This window comes from Ammospiza nelsoni, chromosome 8 (assembly GCF_027579445.1).
Source record: "Ammospiza nelsoni isolate bAmmNel1 chromosome 8, bAmmNel1.pri, whole genome shotgun sequence".
Lineage (NCBI taxonomy): Eukaryota > Metazoa > Chordata > Aves > Passeriformes > Passerellidae > Ammospiza > Ammospiza nelsoni.
This window is the reverse complement of record NC_080640.1, coordinates 13,422,976-13,443,817: the sequence shown is the minus strand read 5'-3', so window position 1 is coordinate 13,443,817 and position 20,842 is coordinate 13,422,976. Positions and strand designations below refer to the sequence as shown.

At 40.7% G+C, this 20,842-nt stretch overlaps 1 protein-coding gene across 3 annotated transcripts in view; it reads right to left on the bottom strand.

Annotated features, from left to right (window-relative positions):
* BTRC (beta-transducin repeat containing E3 ubiquitin protein ligase) overlaps positions 1–20,842 on the bottom strand; it is a 114,843-nt gene that overhangs the window by 1,795 nt on the left and 92,206 nt on the right. For all 3 annotated transcript variants that reach the window (XM_059476818.1, XM_059476816.1, XM_059476817.1), the window contains 8 exons: positions 16,709–16,895; positions 12,967–13,063; positions 11,946–12,083; positions 11,347–11,465; positions 8,776–9,025; positions 7,989–8,107; positions 3,715–3,825; positions 3,034–3,112 (listed from right to left, as the gene is read on the bottom strand). In XM_059476818.1, coding sequence (XP_059332801.1) covers positions 3,034–3,112; positions 3,715–3,825; positions 7,989–8,107; positions 8,776–9,025; positions 11,347–11,465; positions 11,946–12,083; positions 12,967–13,063; positions 16,709–16,895 — 1,100 coding nt within the window. The remainder of the gene's footprint in view (positions 1–3,033; positions 3,113–3,714; positions 3,826–7,988; positions 8,108–8,775; positions 9,026–11,346; positions 11,466–11,945; positions 12,084–12,966; positions 13,064–16,708; positions 16,896–20,842) is intronic.

Genomic DNA, 20,842 nt, shown 5'->3' with positions numbered 1-20,842 from the left:
ACTCCTTAAATCCCAGTATTAGACACACATTGTGCAGAACAAACCAAACTCCCACCCCACATAATTCCATCTGGTGAGGCTGACATGTGCACTGTCTTCCTTATTCCATGGCTAAACTCCCCCCTGAAATTACAGCATTCCCAGGTACAGTAGGTTACAGGGTAAGAGATGAGAACTTTGCATTCAAGACTTGGCATCATTGCCATTGCTGAAGAGGGAACAGCTTAACACTGGAGGACACTAAGGAGCCTGTTGTAAAGTCCAGTGACACGGCAGTAATTCCTCCTAAGCAGTTCTAAAAATATGATCTAGAAAGGGCATTCTTTATAGGCAGTTTGCATTCTGCTCCGAGGCTGAGTGGAAATGGCATGACAATTTGGCAAGATTTCAGACCATAATTAACAGGAGGCAATGGCAAGATCCTGGATTTCACAGAGCAAATCCACTCTGCTTTCACTTGTGTGTTGCCTATTTTCTCTTGGTGCTCGTGACACTCTGAGAGCAGTGGCTTCCTCCTTGGTCACCAGGGAACAGAAACTGTGCAGTGACAGTGAGCCCTGACTCTTCCATGAACACACATTTCTCTTTAGTGCTCACACATTTTAAGGGGATTATGAAGGTCAGGAAAAAAACGTGTCTTAAAATACTTTACTACTGAATCTACAGGTTTCTCAAACATTTAGGCACAAGAGAATTGCTAGTTACTAAAGGGGAAATCTTTGTCTTATAGCACAAGACTACAAAAATACAGCTCAGTTTACAAAGAACAGATGCTTTAAAGTGAATTTCTGAATCTTTAAATCAAAATTATCTAAGAATAAATGCAAATGTAAGCCAGATTCTAAGATAAATCTTTTAGAATTTCTAATCAATGGAACATTTTTGATCTTCTAACTTGAGTTTGTTTTATTAACACCTTATGAGTTTCTGTCTTCCCACTTAAGGGAAGTGTTTTTCCAGGTTTTGTGTTATAGCAGTAAAGAAGTTCTTCCAAAAAGTATCATTACACCAGTCAGATCCACTGATGGATTATTCACTGAGATGATGGCGGTGGGGGGAGAGAGAGAGAGAAAGAGCTACTTTCAAAAGTCCTTTTCAAAACTCTCTTTTTGATCCTAGTCACTGTGGTCTAAGTAAGGCTGCCCTACCTGGACTGTTTATGTCATAAGGAAAGCTGAACCATGAACTTATTCTGTTCATGGAAAGCTTCTGTCAAATTCATGTCGCACTGTTCCAGCTAAGGGAAGACAAAACTGGAAGGGACCTGGCATGCAGCGAACATTTGTTATCTGTGCACTTTCCTCCTACTGTTTGAAAATTGAACACAAGCAGCAGGAGACTCATGATGTTCATTGTGCAGCCAGGTTTAATTTTGGAGGATGAGAGAAGAGGAAAAAAAACACCAAAGCATTGGTAAGCGGGTATAAGGACACCTTGTTGTCATAAAAGTCCTAAAAGCACTGCAACAGTTTCCTCTGCTCCCCACCCTGCTTTTGGCCCCCTCCATTTCTATCAAACAGGGATTTATGAGTATCCATGTGTTGAGATTCCTACAGTGTTTCCATCCCACCGCTTCTGATTTATAATATAATTAGCTGGGCCACTTTGGCTGTCCACTGCTGGAAAATGCAGAGGAAATCACACCAGTTAAATTAAGTCTACAGGTTACTAGGCACACATTTGTCTCAGGCTGGAGCAGAAACACTACTAATACCAAGTCTTAAGTCATAGACTCTCAGGATATGAGTTCATGGGCACAGAGTTGTTCCATAGCTTGGAACTGGGTGACCAATGACAAAGGGCTTTTCTGGATTCCAGCCATGAAACTATTTGCACTTCTATTTGGCTAACAAGAAGGTTTTTCAACGTAGCACCTGTAGGCATCCAAAGCTCTCATGGACTCTGATCCTGTAGCTGATGGTCCAAATACATGATTGGAAAAGGGTAGCACGACTTAATGATCTTACTGTCCATCAGCTGAGTCCCAGTAACCTCACAGCCTGCACCAAATTTGACATAAAGTACTTCAGTGAAATCTACAACAGGAGCAATTCAGGTGGTTGATGGGTGTGCAGAAGGTCAGCCAGCACAGCTCAGCTGGTGAGAAGTAACCACACTTTTAGAGAATCAGATAGCTTTGGTATGATCCTGTTTTAGAGCACAGACTACAGTTATGAGCCACAGCAGGAAAAGATCTAACATATACCTATTGAAACACTGCCCAAACACTTTCAACCTAAGAAATAAAAACATACAGTACTTATTTTTCAATGAGATTTTGGTACTGGTTGAAATCTTGCTTTATCCCCAGCAACAGTGTCGTTTTTTTTTGCGTGGAATGTGGTGGAGGAACACTTATAGAACCACCGCAAGGCCTTGGCTGTCCTGGCATTTTTCTCACAACTTTCTCACATTATTCTAAGACCAAGCAGAGCAATTTTTAAACATGACTGTGAATGTTGTTAACACTCACATAATGATATTTTAACCACATCATCATTGACCTGCACTAGAAACCAGTGGACAGCATGAAAAGAGTAGTTGCTGTTTGGGCATAAGGCAATTTCACTGTCTGTTTCTGTCCTGCTTTTTCTTTAAACACCCAAAAGGCAGTTAAAAGCAATCCCAAGTGTGTTTGTTCCTCAAATTGGGAATGTCCTGTTTTTGAGAAATTTCATGCCAACAATTCATAGAACTCACTACTACATCATCAGGTACACACAGATTAATGTAAACCCACTAGCATATGGATTCCAAGGATGACTTAAAAAATTGATTCAGTTATTAACTTCAAATCACAGAATAAAACTGTTGAAAAGTCCAGAGTGCAGTGAAAAGGTCAGATATTCTAACTTTTAATGCTTGCAATTAACAGCTTGCAAAATTAGAAGAAGTTGGACACCCAAAAAAACCAGACCCCTAGAAATTATTTCAAGATCCTGCAGACTGGGGCTAAACTGACTTGAGTTTTCACAGCTCAAGATAGCTCTGAACAAGCACACTTTCCTCAACACCTCTGTCTAAAGCTCTTACCACAAGAGTTCGCAAGCAGAGGGTCCCTGCTGGAGCACGGGGATCCAAAGCAGCCACAAGATCCCATACTTTAATTTTCCTAGTGGTGAAAAATAGACAAACACCATGGCTCTGTTAAAGAGAAAAGAGCAAGTCCTCACAGAAAAAAAAATAACTGTTAGTACAACTTAGCTAACACACCAGTTTAAGGAAAATTACAGCAATCCTGCTCTTGAGACCTGCTTCTTGCATTTCCCCTTTGTAAAGCTTATAGAACTTAGTGGGAGGTAAAAATATGCTGTCAATAAAGTAAAGCACATAAAAAGCAGGTGGTAATAACTAACAGAAACACATGGGAGTGCAGACAACTTGTCTGTAATGGCAAATGGTCCTGCAGACAACCACAGATGGGAAAGATTGTTCTTAGAAGTGGTTGAGCTGGAAGGAGTTTCAGGTTGAGTCACTCAGATATTCTTACCAAGCACAAGAACTGGACCATACACATCAAATCACATGGACTTGTTTTAAAAGAAGAATGAAAGCTATGCTCTATAGCATGGTTCTCACTTACTGACCATGAAAAGGTCCTCTTAGTATCACAGACAGAGAGTCTGATATTTATATAGAAGATGCACAAAGTGGGGTGGGAGACACTCAGACACACAGGAAGATGCAAAGCATTGACTGCACTGATATCCTCACCCATCATATGCTCCACTGACTATCCTCTTGTTATCAAAGCGTATGCATCTCACCAACTCTTCATGGCCTTCCAGTACTCGTAAACACGCCCCACACTCTATATCCCACAGCCTGGAAGAGAGTACAAAGAAGCATTAAGAATTTTTTAATATCTTAGCATTGCAGTGAAACATTTGGTCTTTGCCTGTAGTTAATAAAAATTTGGAAATAAAGATTATGATGGAACAACAAAGAAGAAACAAAGCACACTCATCAGTCCTTTCCCCACAGTTAAAGAGATACATGATTTTGCACATGACCGGAGGATGTTACAGTAACACACAGGAGATGAGTCACAAACCAGTTGTGTCTAGTATCTACAGCTCCAGTAATACAGGATATCTCCCAGTTATCTTCACAGTGAGCCTCACTTTATTTTACTGAGGTTCATAGTTTGTAAAAGTGCTGTGCCTTGTTTTTAAGCTATTAAGAGAAGGAGATTTACTAATCCCCTTGGCAGCTTGTTTCAATTGATATGATCACCTTCATGGGGCATGTGCCCCTTTCTGTTCCCCTACATGCCCATTTCTGATTTGGAGACTTCCATCAGACAAATTAAGTTATCAATATAGTGGTGAGAGGTATAGGAATTAACAAGACCTTTTCCTTTGTCATTTCTCCTCCTGAAGGTATATTTAATCTGTAATCCAGGCACCTTATGCACAAGCTAAAATGGATGCTCTGTGTTTATTATTTGAAATGCTTTTATTTTTCTTGCTCTCAAATAACTCCTGTGGCTCTATGTGAACTGTTTTTAATAATACAGTATTTTTAAAAAGTTCTGGCACCCAAATCAATATACAGTAAGAGGACCAGAAACACATTATTCTCTCAACTGTAACTATCCCAGAGTTTTAGCTTTTGTGATGGATTTTCAGCACGGAGAATAAATTAAAATACATAGTTTTTACACTTGCACACTACCTTGAAAACTAGTTAAAGGCTTCAAACAGTTATGAAGTAAGTCTATTTGTTTTCCTTTGCTTTGTATTTCTTTTGCCAGCTCTTTGACATGACTCCCAATTACCATGGATATAAAAAGATTACTTGCCTACAAGAACTGAAATTCTTTGACATGTATAGTCTAGAGGTGTTCCATCTCTGGCTGAGACATAGTCTGCTCATACAGCAATCCTGTAAGAGCAATATCTGCTCTGACTCCCTGACACACAGCAGAAAGAAGGCAGTCACAAATGTTCTCAAATGCTCATTCAGTAAGTGCTCTGACTGGCATGAACCTCACTGCAGTGAGAAATATGGGGGTTTGTGGAATTTCTCTGGGTGACACATCTTGAAGCAGTACAGCTGCTGAGAGGTCAGGTCACTTTTGCTTGAGAGACAAAGAAAGAGATAAACCATCCCCCATGTATTTTATTCCTGAGGTTCCCCAGGGAATAATCCAGATCTGGTTGATGTGTGCCCAAGGCTGGTGGATAATGGCTGCAGCTGTCCTGCCACAACAAGCTGCTCTCATTTTGGACAACAGAGGAACGAACAGAACAATTTTGTCACTGTGGAACTGGGAAAGGATAGCTCTATGCACATGTCTGAAGCCAACAAGGAGCTCAAAGTGATTCTTCAATCTGTGAAGTTGATCTTTCAGGAATCTGTGAAGGGCCCAACAGTTTTCACTTGAGTACAGCACACCAGTCAAGGTCAGAGCAAGCAACTCCATGACAAAGGTCAGCCAAAGGCACTCTGGCTGCCAGAGAGCATTACCTCTCCCAAGGACTGTAAACAGGATGGAGAATGCCAGACATTAACTGGTGCAGAAAGGTTGGAAGAGCAATCTTGTGCCAGGAACTTTTGTGCCATGTGTTTCCATTCCTTGCCATTGATGATGAAATTGCCAGCAGCTCTGGGAGGCTGCATCACACTAACTGAGGCCTGTATTTTCAGGTCCCAGTCTGAGGTTTTACCTGGATGGGATTACAAGAGGTGATCATGTCCCCTGTCACATGGCAAATGGGCTTTCATTTACAAGGGGGATGACTGCTATTAAGAGTAGGGTCTCTTAGCAGACTTGGTGCCAAGGGTCTTTCTCAGATTTGATAAGTTTCTCTAACTTCTACTTTTTTAAATATTCAAAGGAACAAAGAGTAAAAGAACTAAACTTAAGGCTATAGAACTAACTAAAAGAGAGCATCACTTAAATTGTGTATGGAGCCAAAACACTACCACTGCTCTTTCCTATAACTTTGGGAGAACTTCTGGAAATAGAGGGAGGTCTGCAATTATCTCAGCCTTTAATTCACTTGAAAGCAGAGCAGGGAGATGTACAGAAGGCAGGTGAGTCTGAATCTCCACCTCTTAGAAAGAATGCTGTTGTCTAAACAGACTGGTATCAGATCCTTATGTGTGCACACCCTAGAAAAAGACACATGAAGACCAACCACTCATCAAAAACTCAACCTAAGATGATATTGTCTAATTTTTTTTTCGTGCCCTAAATTCTCTGGTTCCTTTTTTTCTACACTTTTTGTTTGTTTGTTTGTTTGTTTGTTTTGTCTGTAGCAATTAGGAACTTTGGACCTAGAAGCTAGAATACTGAAGTGATTGGATTAAACTTGATGGACTAGTTTCTGCTTGATGGAAATTAGCACAATGATAGTAATGTCTATTGTAGCAGGTGAAATTTCTGGCCTAAATCAAAACCTAAATGTTTTTTCTATGTCTCAGCTACTTCACGTCCTCAACGTTTGCAGTTGCAAAACTAGAAGTCACAGATTCATCTTCTGGAAAAAACTTTCCCTGAAACTGAGGAATAATGGGCTTTTAAGTTCTGTACTGAAGTCCAGCACACAACATCTGATAGTGGATTAAAATCAAATCTACAAAGCACCAAGCCATCCACAAAGGTGACTTAGGAACCTTTTTCTTAATCATCCTTCTACTGACTTGTGCCCTCTGCTAATGGCTGGGAGAAAACTATCTTTTAGCATTGGGTAAGTCTTTTGCCTTACTCACACTGCTGCTAAACTTGACTTCCATTAAGATTCACTGTTGACATTCCTGAAATTCTAGCACAATTTATCTATTAAGTAGGGATTTTGTCCAATGCAAGCATAAAAGTAACTGTATTCCTGTTTAGCATTATCACTATCTTGACATTTATTTTTATTAGCACTGCATATTTTAGATCCTTCCCTAGCTGCTGTAGTATTTAACTATTTCCTGCTCTACTTCTGTGGCCAAGTTTCATGCTACAACTGCAGAGTGTTATTATTGCAGTTCTCAGCAGTGGCGCTGCTCTAACACAATGCCTGTAATACCTTTTCCCTTGAATGAGAGATGGAAGTTTTAGCTTTCCTGGTCATGCTCTGAGACAGCCTTGTACTAAAATTTGGAACAGTGACCTGGTGATGTCAACCAAAAAACCACTGTTTTTCTACAGAATGCAGAGCAGGGAGAGGCAGCATATGGCAAACCAAGTCCTCAGGCAAACAATAGCACAGGTCATTCTCACAGAGGAAAAATTATTACTGACATGTGAAGTGAAGAGTTCCTGCTTACACTGTCCAGCTTTCAAGTTTCACCAAAAGGCAGACAATTACTTAAAAATGACAAAGGGAAAGAGAGGTTGCTCCCATTTCCATGACAGAGCCATTTTTTTATATCACGTAACTAATATTCAAGCTTGTTCCATACATCCTGAAATTAGTGGGACATTCCTCTGCCAGCAGCTGCAGGATGGAGGGAGAAATTCTGGTTTGTGATACCAGAAAGAGTTAAATCTCAGACTGCAACCAGGGCAGCTGGAGAAGTGTAAAAGGCAGCAAACTGAACTTCATGCTCTAAACCAGCTGTTCCAAAGTTAACCAGGTGCCAAGTACCACAAGAAGAGTTTGGCGAGAGCCCAGGAGGATTTCTGCAGAGGATTAAATGCCTCTTACTGCAAATCTGACCCCTTTAACTAGACACATAGTTCAATTAAAATATCACAAGAGGACATCATAGAAAGTGGTACTTGCCAGCTCCTTCATACACCAGAACTGTCAGAGCGAATGCAACTTGTTGATTAGTATGGGACTCTTGAGATGTAGAGGATGAAAGACAACACAGTAAAACAGGCTTCTAATATCTCTTCCCAGTAGTTCCCAATGTTCTATACTAAAGAAAGCATATTTCAAAGTTGACAAGGGTACAGAGCACTTCAACTGCCTAACCTCAGCACGTCCCAGGGCACCAGAGACAGTGTGCTTGCACAGAACCCTGTGATGGGGAGTGTCTCTCACCTGATGGTATTATCTGAAGAGCCGCTCACTACTAGCCTGTCTCTGTACTGCAGACATGCAATGCCTCGTTTGTGGCCATTTAAGGTGCGCACAAATTCGCAGGTACTAGTGTTCCATACCTGTGAGGAAGGGGGGAGGGAATCACACAGAGACAAAATTATTACGAAGAGACTAACAAAAGATGGTGTCTGTATGATAAATAGAATGTTCTTAATGAAGATACTACCATTAAGACTGGGAAAATCACTCCTTTGATGACCTGTGATTATAGTCTGCAACTGATAGCAGGTTGGATCACTGTACACAGAAGATTTTTGCCACACAGTATAAAATTAGCTTCCAGGTTTAGCATTCTTGGGCTTTGATTTTGTTTACAAACGATATAGATTCTCCTGAGGTTTAATGCTGCAGACTGGAATCATAGCAGTAACACTTAAGTTAAGTGCCTCCTTAAGTATCTCCTATCAACTCACCTTCACTTTTCTCCCCATGCTGCCCTCTAACAACTGTTTAAATGGCTGAACAGGTTATGGAAGTGGTCAAGTTGAAAAAGAACACAGAAAAAAATGTTCTTTTTTAACTGCATCTGTACCTGGAACTGATTTTCCATAAGTTCTGTAAATGAGCTGTGCCAGGTCAGCTGAGGAGGGACAAGTGCAAATGAGCAGGAGGAAGAACACTGCTTCTAAAGGAAGATCCTGCCAGGGGCCATCTTCCCTGTCTGATCACTGTTCTTTGCTACTAAATACCCCAGAGCAGCAAACAAAAAGCCTCTGAAACACCTCACCTTTATAGTTCTGTCACCTGATGCCGATACAATGTACTTGTCATCAAAGTCCACCACGTTGACGGCGGCTCGGTGCCCCACGAGCACCCTCCTGAGGGTGATGTCCGTCGGGGAGGCCATGTCCCACACGGCGATGGAGCGGTCCTTGGAGCATGTCACCATCATGCCGTTGTTGAAGCGCAGGTGCAGCACGGCCTCGCAGTGGTGGATCAGCGTGTTCAGCATCTCGCCCACGTTCACGTCCCACACTCTGCAGGTTCACATTTCAAACCAGACAGAACGGAGTTAACAACCTGCACTGCGAATTTTCTGCAGAGCCAGAGAGGGACAGGGACTGGTAATTGACTCTCTAGTGATATTAGAGAAGCAAACACCACAAGTTATATCTACATCTATTAAATAGTTCATTAAAAAAATGTATTAGATACACCTGTTGATTATGTGTACATTGAGACAGTCCAGCAGCCAAAAACCCTGCAATGCAGTTAACGCCATAAAAATATTGTACCCAGCAAAAAAGCATTCTTTAATTAAGGGAATTTAACGCTGAGGAAAGGTAGAAGAATGATGGCCTTTAAGACTGATGTTTCCTGGTTGTGCCAGCCTATTTTACACTTCACTTCCAGCCAATGTGGAGAAGTAAGTTCCCTGACAGGCTTCATTTTTGACCTCTCTCACAGGACTATCAGCTCAAGTGGTAATTTATACAGAAGTAGAAGACAAGACAATTCTTTCCAAACAAATACAAGTAATTGCCACAAGTTGCACCATGATTTGCATTTACCCTGCGGTGCATCTGGTACACAGCTACATTCCAGGAATGCACTGAATACCCAAATTAAGACATAGCATTTATGTCAATTTAATGTTATTGGAACCAACTGTTCCAACTGAAAGATAATTTAAGATGCAAGTTAGAAAAAAGCTTCATACAGAACTTTTAGTACTTGAAATGAAAATTTTAAGCCTTAAAAATATTTATTTTGGGCTATTCTGTTGCAAACTTCTTTTGCCTTGCATAAAGAGATTTCTTCTGGCATTATCACACCTGTATCCCAGATACACTATATGAAAGCAGAAAATGGCTGTATCATCAGGCACATCAGATCTCACAGAAGTTAAAACTTCCTGCTGCCAATAAGGCAAGCAATAAGAAAAGGCAAGATGTGAGAAAGACTTCTAATGTCTTATTTTCTAACTTATGGAAACTAAAGTGCATCAACTTATAAACTCTAAATGAGAAGGAAAACCACATTCCAATTAGAAAATGCAAAGAAGAAAAAACTAAAGACCTGAGCCATTAACATACAAACAGTTTGCAGACAGGATTGCCAAACTGAACAGGAGCTGGAGACCCACTGACTTCTTTGGACAAGTGCATCCCTGAGATCTCAGAAGCATTAAGAGCCCATCTGTACTGTCTATTGGATGAAGCCTCTCTTCCTGAGGAGACCCAAGGATAAAAGTGATACATCCTATGTGCCTCTGGGGTCTGCACAAACATTTATAGGTACAGTGGGAGACAAAGTATTCCTGGGCAAGTAGCCAGTCTGCAATTTGGCCTGCCTGGCCTGATATGGAAAATGACAGTGCTTGTTACAGAAATCAGCCTCTCCTTTTGCTGTTTAGCCCAGTGCAGTTTCCACATCACCTCCAGGCAGGCAGTGTTGCTGAAATTCTGGATTCCTATGAATGACAGGACCCCAAAACCTAGCAGAACTGCAAGACTGCATGCATCACATGTTACAAATTCAATTTAATTAGCTTAACAATACTACTATTAGCTTAACAATAGTAGTTTACACAAGCAGAGGAGCTTACAGCCATCTGAATGCATGCTAATAGCTCCAGAAAAGGTCACCAATGCAGCTTTTTGCTGTCTAACTTCACTACATGAGCAGTGCTTGTACTTTGACAAGGAGGGGGTATATAACAACATGGAGAAGTCAGACCTGCCCCTTCACATCCAAGTTTATATTGCAATTCATTAACTCATTTGTGCCTCTATTTACACTACAGGCCTTACACTCTTTGGTATCCTCCAATATGACTAGTGGACTTCACAAATGCACAACATGCACCACAAGTGCTACCTTGAGGTGTCCATCCTTTTTCTGGAGACTTGAAGAGAAGCAAGATTAGAAAGATTTAATGAAAAGAAATATCATGCTAAAATTTAAGTTAAAGTCACAGGATATCTAGTCATACATATTTTGTTAAAATTAAATGACAACGGACAACTAAACGTTCAAACTTGCTTTGAAAACCTCAACTCTTAAAAAGTTATTCTCAAAGAGAATTTATAACATTCTCAGGCAGTGTCAAAACATGCAAAACCTTGGTGAAATGCCAGATGGCCTTCCTAAGTCATCTTGACCTTGACTGGCCTTGGCTTAGATTCTCATTCCTGCCTGACAGCGATTTGCATGGACATCTGATAAGGGCAGCACAATGCTGAACAACTTCATGGAACTGCTTGAACAGCACACATTTAAGAAGAGATCATTTCAGCAGCTTGCAAAGCTGAAATCTTAAGAGGCAAACAGAAAGGTGCAAATCACGGGCACACACCTGACTGTTGAGTCTGAAGATCCAGTAATGATCACCCGTTCATCATACTGGAGGCACAGGACAGAACCCGTGTGGCCGGTGAGAATTCGCTTGCATTCCAATGTATTCTTATCCCAGATCTAAGACAGCAAACATTCAAAACTAGACAGTTCAGTAAGGTTTTCATCTTTCAGCACTTACTGGTTTGACTAGACTGCTTTTTACTACAGCACATCTTCCATAGTGCACTTAGAAGACCTTTAGTGGCATCTGCAGAGTCTTCTACAGGCTCTTTGGTGCAATACATTGACATCTTTGATATTACTGGCTTTACTACGAATATTGGTTTTACCCTTCTCACTAGGATACAGGGCCCAGTAATTACATAGCCTGTAATTATTGCTGGACAGAAACTCTGCTGGCGAAGCCTGTCTGTCTGAAAACAGGGTCTCTCTAGCCAGATAAAAGAGTAGTTGCTGTGCAGGTGGGAGATGGGGGAAGGGGAAGGAGAAGGCTGGGTTACTAACAAGAGACTGGGTAGGTGTCACTGAAATTAGGACACTATTATTTATGGCATAGGCACTCCAAGCCATTAGTATGCCATGATGGAGCATTCTCACCTTAATAGTATTGTCTCGTAGGCCGCTTACGATCTTCTGATCATCATACTGTAAACAATAAACCCCTTTGCTTGTCTCACTTCGGCAGTGGATCCTCTGTAAACTGTGCCTTCCACACCGCCAGTTCGACTCTATCGTCTTGAGGAGAGACAGGAGACAAATGAGATGTAGGGGAAAAAGAAAAGCACAGAATTATCTCCCCTTTTTTTCCTTTGGTTGAGAAGGCAGCAGACACTTTTCTTTACACTTTTTCCTGCAATCAGGCCCATACAATGACATAACTGCTTTCTAGAATACATGCAATATAACCAATTAAACAGACAAATGCTTGGAAAACATATCGTGGCTAAACTGGTCTGTGCAGTTGGGAATGGTGAGGAAGAAGTAATGTAAAAGTCTTTTTCTATCTCCAACCTTTAGCCCCTTGTGACTCAACAGCTAAATAACAGAAGAGAAAGTCTCAGTTCAGCTCTAAACGCATTTACAAACTTGTCACAACAGTGCCCAAGCACTGCTTCTGCTGTTAGGAAACAAGCAGAACATGCCATTTTGCTCACACTGAATGCAAGGCAAACATGCTCAGCTGCTTTCTGTTTCCCTGAGTCTTAGGACTGCAGACTTCAGAAATGCACGTTCTCACTGCCTCAGTTCTTGATATCCTCCTGTAAGAGCCTATTAGGTCTCACTGCACCAGGAGGAGCAAAGTACCATGGAACAGAGAAAACCAAGATGTTACAGTGCTGCTGTGATATCTGATCTGCAAATGGTGGAGACTCCACCTGCAAACAGCTCACTGAACAATCCAACTCATCCTCTGTCTAAAGGAGCAGCAGGATCTTTTACAACTATCCCAGATCTACAAACTCCAGACAAACACAGACATGTCAGATTTAATGAAATATTACACTGCAATGGAATTTCCCCAGAATTTCAGCAACATGAATAAATCAGGAACATTTGAAAAAAATAAAACTAAAAAACCAATAGTGAAACACTACCATATCTGGCAACTCTTTCTTACCTCTATGTCCTGTATAATTTTGGGGTAAAGTGCTCTGTAGAAGGAGTTGGGTGGCGCAGTTCCATCAGGAGGTTTATTTTTAAATAGATATTGCCCCCTGGAAGACAAAGAACATTTCCATTGAATACAAATAATCTTTCAGCATTTTGGACAAAGGTCCTCCTGGCATTTTACAAATGGATAACCACTGCTGACAGATTCATAGTCAAACTTAATTTACAAAGATGGGATGGTTCCTTGTTTGTTTGCCCTGCAACGTGTCAGTGTTGCATTTTAACACTGAAATACCCAAGAAAAATCTGTGTCTAGTAACTTGGGGAAGGGAAATAAATTCTCTATTATGGACATGGGCCCATTCAGCTCAGTAAGGGTTGATAGTGGTTCATGCTTGCAATATTCACACACACTATCAGAGGTCACCTTTAAAATAAAGCATGCAAAGCAAATTAAAGGAGCCAAGGAACCCTCAAACCCCCTACACATTCAAGGCTAGCTTTTATCTGCATTAGCAGGAACAGTATCAGTGTGGGTACACGGACATTTTACTGCTACTACTCTGTGCTGGTAAGCAACACCTCATCTATGGTGCCTCCCTCATCTCAACATTGATTTGGAATACTCATATCCCAAGCTAGAGTTTTGTTACCAAAAAAATCTGTAAACGGCAATCACTGCCTGCTGTGTAAAAAACTTTAATTCCTCATCCTGAAGTTAAGAAGCCACCAAACACGGTGTGGAAGCTAGTAAACCCCACCATGGGCGTACTAACTGCTGCTCTGCCTGGCAACATGCCTCACAAAATGGAGACAGGCACAAATGCCTCCGAGTGTAATCCTGGCATCAGAGGCACAGAGTTTACACTGGGCCAGCTCTCCACTTCTCCCTCCCTTGTTCCATTACAGCATAATTAATTGTTCAATACTTCCTTGTGCATTGCCTTCCTGTCCTTTCCATACAGTACACCTCAAAACTTATTTCAGAGACTGCAGCTGCCCTGATACACTTGAACTAGAGAGATCACAACAATGAACCAAAATCTTTGGGTTGTAAGGCAATACCAAACTACAGGACTGGACAAGCAAAATGACAAATGCTCAGGAAAAGAACTTTTGATATTTCTTTAAATCAAGAATTCTAAGTACAACTCGAGAGAAAGGTGCTTTCATGTTTGAACAGAGGAATTACCTCTTTCTTCAAATATAATGACCAGCAGACATGCATATGGGAACAAATACATGAAGATGGCACACATGGATGCAGACAAGCCACTAACTAGACATATGCCTATTTACTGTGATCCAGCCTCGAAGTGCATTCATGAAAATTAGTATTACTGGCCAAGGAAGATGAGAACCTCTTTCAAGATGCACAGAATACCTTGGAGACATCCTGGAAGACTTGGGGCAGATCTAGAAAAACCTGTGTGCCTAAAAACCTTTTAATTCTTTCTTACTTTACTAGCTAATGTAACACAAAGTCTGGTTGCTACCTGTAAGTTGTGCTGTGCTGCATGCATAGTCAGTTGTTTACTGTTCAGCTGAAGGATTGCTTGTAATTTCCATGGCATCACAGTAGCTATTGTGCTGTGGCTTTGGGATAAAAGGAACTATTGTTTGCAGGTTTTGATGACCAGCCAATTCAATCAGATGGACACAAGCATGCCCAGATTTTGGGCTTCTGCTTTATATTTCTCTAAATCTGTGTAACCCTTACTGCTCCCTGACAATCTGCCAGTGAAGGCTGCCATGCTGCAAAATTGGGGGGGGGGGGGGGGAGTTCTGTTGTAAATCATGAGCTGCAAATGCTGAAATCAGGCAGCTCATGTGCAAATTGAGGAGCTGTAACCAAGTAACACCAGTTGTCCATCATTCTGAACTGTCCAGTTAGAAATCTCCTTTTGCCATGCATAGAGCTAGCACTGATTACAAGCTATGAAGTTCTATATGGCACAGATGCAATTGCACTGGGTATTTTCTGTCTGCATCTCCTAACCACACAACTCTCTCTGTTCACCACAGAGATAACCAGAGGGCAATATGAAAGACTTGGGCACAACTTGCTCTTGAGTCAAAGTAACCTCCAGCACGTAGCACAAACCTGAAGAAGAGGTGCAGTAACAAGGTGACTGTCCTTTAGATGAGAAGCAAAATTTTGCACCTGTTTTTAGGAAATGTAATTTGTCTGTAAGACCAGTATTTGGTGCTAATGTTATTTCTAAAGTGTGGAGGGAGCAAACCCCAGTGATGCCTCAGCAGAAGACACTCAGCTGATTACACCATACTCCAAGAATGGAGTATGGGAATTGGGCAGGGTCTAAACAGAGAAAACTGAAAATAGTAAGAGGGCAAGACAACACATCATTGTGGTTGGCTGGTGCAGGCAAAACATAGGAAACGTGCTCATCTTCCAACATGGGAAAGATAACTTTCCCATGAAAGGAGAGAATGAGAAACTGTCCTGTTTATCTGTGCAGAATAAATGTAACAAGTCAAACTGTAGCTAGGAAGACAGACTAGATAGCAAGAAAACCTCTCAAACACTGAAGTTAGAAAGAGTAAAAAAGTGAAACCATCAAATTCCTTTCCCAGGCATTGCCTGGGGAATCTCCATCAGTAGAAGATTTTAAGAACAAGTTAAGACAAAGATTTGGGATGACTTAGGAAAAATCTGTCCCTTCCTATGGGAGACAAAAAGGACTAAATGACCTCTCAAGCTCCTCTTAGGACCTACTGTGACTTCACCAGTAGGGAGAACAAAATTGAAGTCCCAGAGAGAATAAGTCACTAAAAGAAATGCAAAAGTTACCACTGTCATGCTTGTGTTTATTTTATAATCTTTAAAACACTGCACTATTGGAAGCAGATCAAAGTAGTATTTATTTGTAAAGAATGTCTCATAATCCTGATTTACTTGCCTTTACTTCCTGAGACAAACAGTATAACAAAATTAACCACAAACCAGGAGTCTTTGTTTGCAACTCTGTATCTTTTTCTTTTTAATAGCAACCAAAATGCCCGAGCTGTCACTTTTATCTTGTTTATGAAATATTCATACCCAGTTTCCCTTCTGCCAACATCCTAGGGACACCCTTGGAAAAGAAAATTATGTATTAAAGGGTGTACCCCTGAGAGAGAAAGTTCTAATGAAATGTTAGCAGAGCAGCTTCAAACTTGAGTGAGACCTACATTGTAGTAAGGCTATTCCAGATGATTATTAACTAATCTATCTGCATTTCTAAAGTCCCCTATTCTCCATGGTACCTACCCTCAGCTTCCAGTTTGAAAATTAAACAGATATCTAATAGAGAAAATCTGCTGAGGAAAACAAACAGGCCTATCAGGAAAGAACTAATTCATAGCACATGCTCCCCCACTGCCACTCCTGAAAAAGCTTTTCTGCTCTGAACTGCTGACTGGTTTAGGGTTCCCCTGAGGCACACACAGCTTCTTAATTTGAACTGAAAGACAGCTGGGTGTAAAAATCTCAGTCTGTATATCTCACTTGTCACACTGGGCTAAGAGCATGATCAGAAGAGGAAGTTGAGGAAAAAATCCCCCACACTGCCACATAGCCAAATGTGGCACCTAACTCCCCAATGGCTGATTTTTGATGTAAGCAACTGTCAGGTTTGGAACTAACATGATGTTTCAGTGCTGAATAACCCTCTTCAAATATGGTTTGAAATACACAATCCCTGCTGTCCTGAACGGGGGCAAAAGAGGTGAAGATTCAGTTTCCTTACCATCCTCTCCTCTCTGACAAACCCCTCCACAGGGAGTCTGTCCTGACCATTCTCTCAATGAGCTTCTTCCACAGCATCCCATCCGACGTCACCCGGTACCACTCCTTGCACACCAGCTCAGCAGCACACAAAGATTTGGCATCCAGGTATGACAGAATGTTCTCAGCAATGTGATCCAATCCCCGAGCTGGGGGAGAACAACAACACAACAGAAAAACATTATTTGCTGGACAGACAACTCCCCCTGCTAGTACAAAGATACACTCTCCTTCCATCTCCTCTTCTGCATGCGGAGCTGGACAAAATGCACAGAAGAGCATTTGAGGCTAAGATCAGGAGTGAGCAGTGTTATCCAACTTCCTTTGGATATAGCACAACAAGTCATTAAAAATAATAAAGAATCCAAGAAGTCATTCCAATCTACTTCGATGGGTTTTAGCACTAGGGGGATATTCTATGGATGGCATTTCCAACTCAGCAACGCAGCCCCCAAAATCTCTCTATATTAGGACCATTTCTCATCTCACTGCTACAGCTGTTCTCATGTTGCAACGGCTCAAAAGCTGTTTTTGCTAAAGCAGTAGCTTTTAAATGTAATGAAGAAAAAAATATATATTCCCAATGTGTGCCCTGAAGGGCAGTGGTACCTTTAGACAGGGGGGAGGGAAGGATATGCAGATGCACAGGGACGTCAAGAGGGAAGGAGAGGCTGTGTAAGGAGAAAGTTAAGCAGGTTGCTAGTTTCGTTTATTTTAGTGGGTGAAGGAAAAATACACACCAAAATAATATCATTTGCAAATATTTTCCAGTGTGAATACCAGGACTGGCTTTACTTCAACATGACCAGAATGAAATGTAAAGCAATTGCCTGGTTAGCACCAAGCAGCTCACTGAAATGTCTACATAGTGAAGGCTATGCTGTATTTCTTAACTGGATGGATGTAGTCAGTCAAAATGTGCCCTTCACAACTCAAATTTAATCACAATCAAGACTTCAGGAAAACAAGATGCCTTTTAAATGAGAAGTTGCGTAAATACAGCTTCTCTTGAAGGCTGTTTAGTTCACAAGTGAGACGCTACCAAGAGATTATCTCACTTCACAGGTTGAATTTCATACACTTTGTGAAGGTTTAGACCACATCATCCCTCAGGCATAATGTTCAATCCAAGAAAAAAGAAGCATTGCAGATTGGTATTACATGCATCTTCCCTCTGGTTCACATTTGGGACAAAGTTAAATACATGTTTTCTTGCTTTTAAAACAACAGCCTCAAAGACCAGGCCCTGCTTGTGAGAGGGTAAGAAAAAGCAGTAAGTATATTTTTGCAGTCACATGTCTGGACTTTTGCAAACTGGGTGCAACCAGCTGACTTTGATTAGAGTTCATGACACAAAAATAGCCCAACCTTTTTTTCCTTAACGAAAAGATCTCATAAGTATCTCCCACTGCAGGAAAATGAGACAATTCAGCATGCTCCTCCTGCTGCTTTCAAATATACTAAACTTAGAATACACTTTGGGTCAGATATTCTGCTCAGCATTTTATGCTTCAATCTTTATGTAGAAAAAGCATGTGAATGATACCAGGCACAACCAGAGAGTGGAGAAAAAGGTCTGACATTTCTTATCTTTAGAGATGCAAAATTAGATGTCAACCTGCAAAATAAAAGCATCATCAGCCTTTATTATGTATTTAATCTGAAGAGACATGTACAACCACTATTAAAAAACAGAAGTATTTGTAAATTTAGATTGACTTCACAGCAAATTGTGGAAAGAGGAAGATAATGGTTTAGTGAATATGAACAGGAATTTGCAGGAATTCCACAACTGGCAGGGTAGACATGGAGATCCTGTTGCCCTGTTCCTGAAGCTTTGTGTGGAAATGGCAGATTTCCCAGTCTGTGCTGCTTCCAGCAGGCTCACAGACATTTACAGACCCACCAAGACACTTACAAATGCCTGCCTCCATAGAATCCTTACAGGTGGCTTTAAGTCAGCAGCATCACCAGATGAATTAATTTTATATATGGGGAGCAACTGGTGGTTTTAGGAAGCAGGGCTACACTGCAAGACTTGGGCACAGTAATCTCCACCCATGTGCCCTTTCTATTTCATCAGGAGTTGCACTTTAGATCTTGGCTGCAATAAGGTGCTGTAACTACTGCCATGTCCTTAAGTCATCCTTTGCCATTGATACTAGACCCTTTGCAGCTAAAGAATACTAATGGTTTGGCCTCACCTCCTCACATTTATGACAAGTGAATGGGCAGAGCTATTCTGGCCTGGTTGCAAACTCAATTTTATTATTTTGTTTCTTAGGAACAGCACAACTCACTGAGGCATGTATCTAACAAAGCATTGCTTCCTTAAAAAGGGAAAACTCTGCTCACAGAAGATTTTGTTAAATGGATGTGAAACATGATTAGCCCTTCAACCCTCTGAACCAACAAGAATGTTTCAGCTATTTCACACATGAAATCCTTATCAAAATTACTTTCCTCATAAAAAATGTTAAATAGCTTGAAAATGCTAAGCAGAAGCCTTATTTTTTCAGAAACTGAACTAACTTTGTTAAGAACACAGTTAAGCTGTATTTTTCAAACAATCTTAATTCTGTTCAAAGCACTGGGAAAATAATCTGACCCAACTTTACTCTATATTAGTAACACATACCCATGATCTGAAATTACCTTTAATTCTGGTCATTCCTTGGGACTGTGCTAGGAGGACAGAGATAAGATGCCTCATGATTTTGAAGAAGCTTTATTGTTTTATTCACTCAAGGGGGAGAGCAGGAGAGAGAATGGAGTAGTAAAAATGAAACTAGAATACTGAACACTTGAGAATTTCAGAAAGCTAAAAATTACTTTCAGAGTTTAGGAGGTTTTTTTCATTATATGACTTAATTTAGAATTTTGTGTTCATCATCTTTTCCCAGGCAGTTTCTTACCTTCTTCCCTCCCATTCCCTTCACTAGAACCTGCTTATACTCAGGACATCCTGCACAGACTGCAGAGTCTGCACCAGTGCAATTCCTTGCCTTTAATTTTCTCCCTCAGAGTGATATTCACTAGGACACTTGCACTTTGTAAATATGCAAATTGATGCATATACATTATTTACATACACATTTCCCCCAACTATTAAAATACTCACATATTAACTGCTTGATTCCTATCTATTCTGCATTCTGATAGACTAAAATCAGCTGCTTCCTGGGCAACTGGGAATAGACCAGTAACAAATATGGTATGGCTAGGAAATTTGGAATGTCTCTACAAGTATTTATAGCACCTGCCCAAAATTCTCAGAAAAAGCCCTGTAGGAAGAAATTAACCAAGAGCAGTGAGATGTGTTGATTTCATGGGGTGCTTTCATGGGCTTCCCTGGAGAAAGACCTGGAAAAATTGTGTAAGCATCTACATGTATACTTCCACTTTAATAGTGGGGAAATCAATGCAGTTTCCAAACACTTCCTATTTTTCTGAAACAGAGCAGCTCCACAAGTTATAATGCTGCTCTAAGTACAAGAAGATTATTGCCACTGGACTACTAAAAACTAAAATAAAGCAGGTACTTAACATAACTAAGATTTTTTTTTTTTAATGCTACAACAGCCATTTGATTACTGGGCACAATGAGCTTAAAATCCAATGAGTCTATCTATTTAACTTCCTAGCAAAACTCCTGCAGTGCCTTTATGCTTTATACAATTCTCAGTTAAACATGCTTTTTTTCCATCTTTTAAGGCTAGAATTTATATTTCATGTTGAGAACTCCCTTCTGAAGAACGATCAAGTGACTAGATAGATCAAATTGCCAAAAGTTCAGCACTGCTATAAAGGTATCCACAGAAGAGGCTTTTGGCAAGAAACAGCTCTCTTCGACTGGCTGTTTAGAGACAACACCTGTACCACTTCTTGCTCAGGTCCCTCTCAAACTAAGGACATATGGCATGGGAATGCTAATCTATTAAGTACCTAACTATTTATCTATCTACAGAGGTATGACCTAATGGTCTGAAAAAATATGACCGAAAGAGCCAGGAATTTATGTTTGGTTCCGAAATTCTATTGCTGTATATATCTGATCTTTTACCACCTTAGTTTTCTAATCTATAAGACAAGGGGG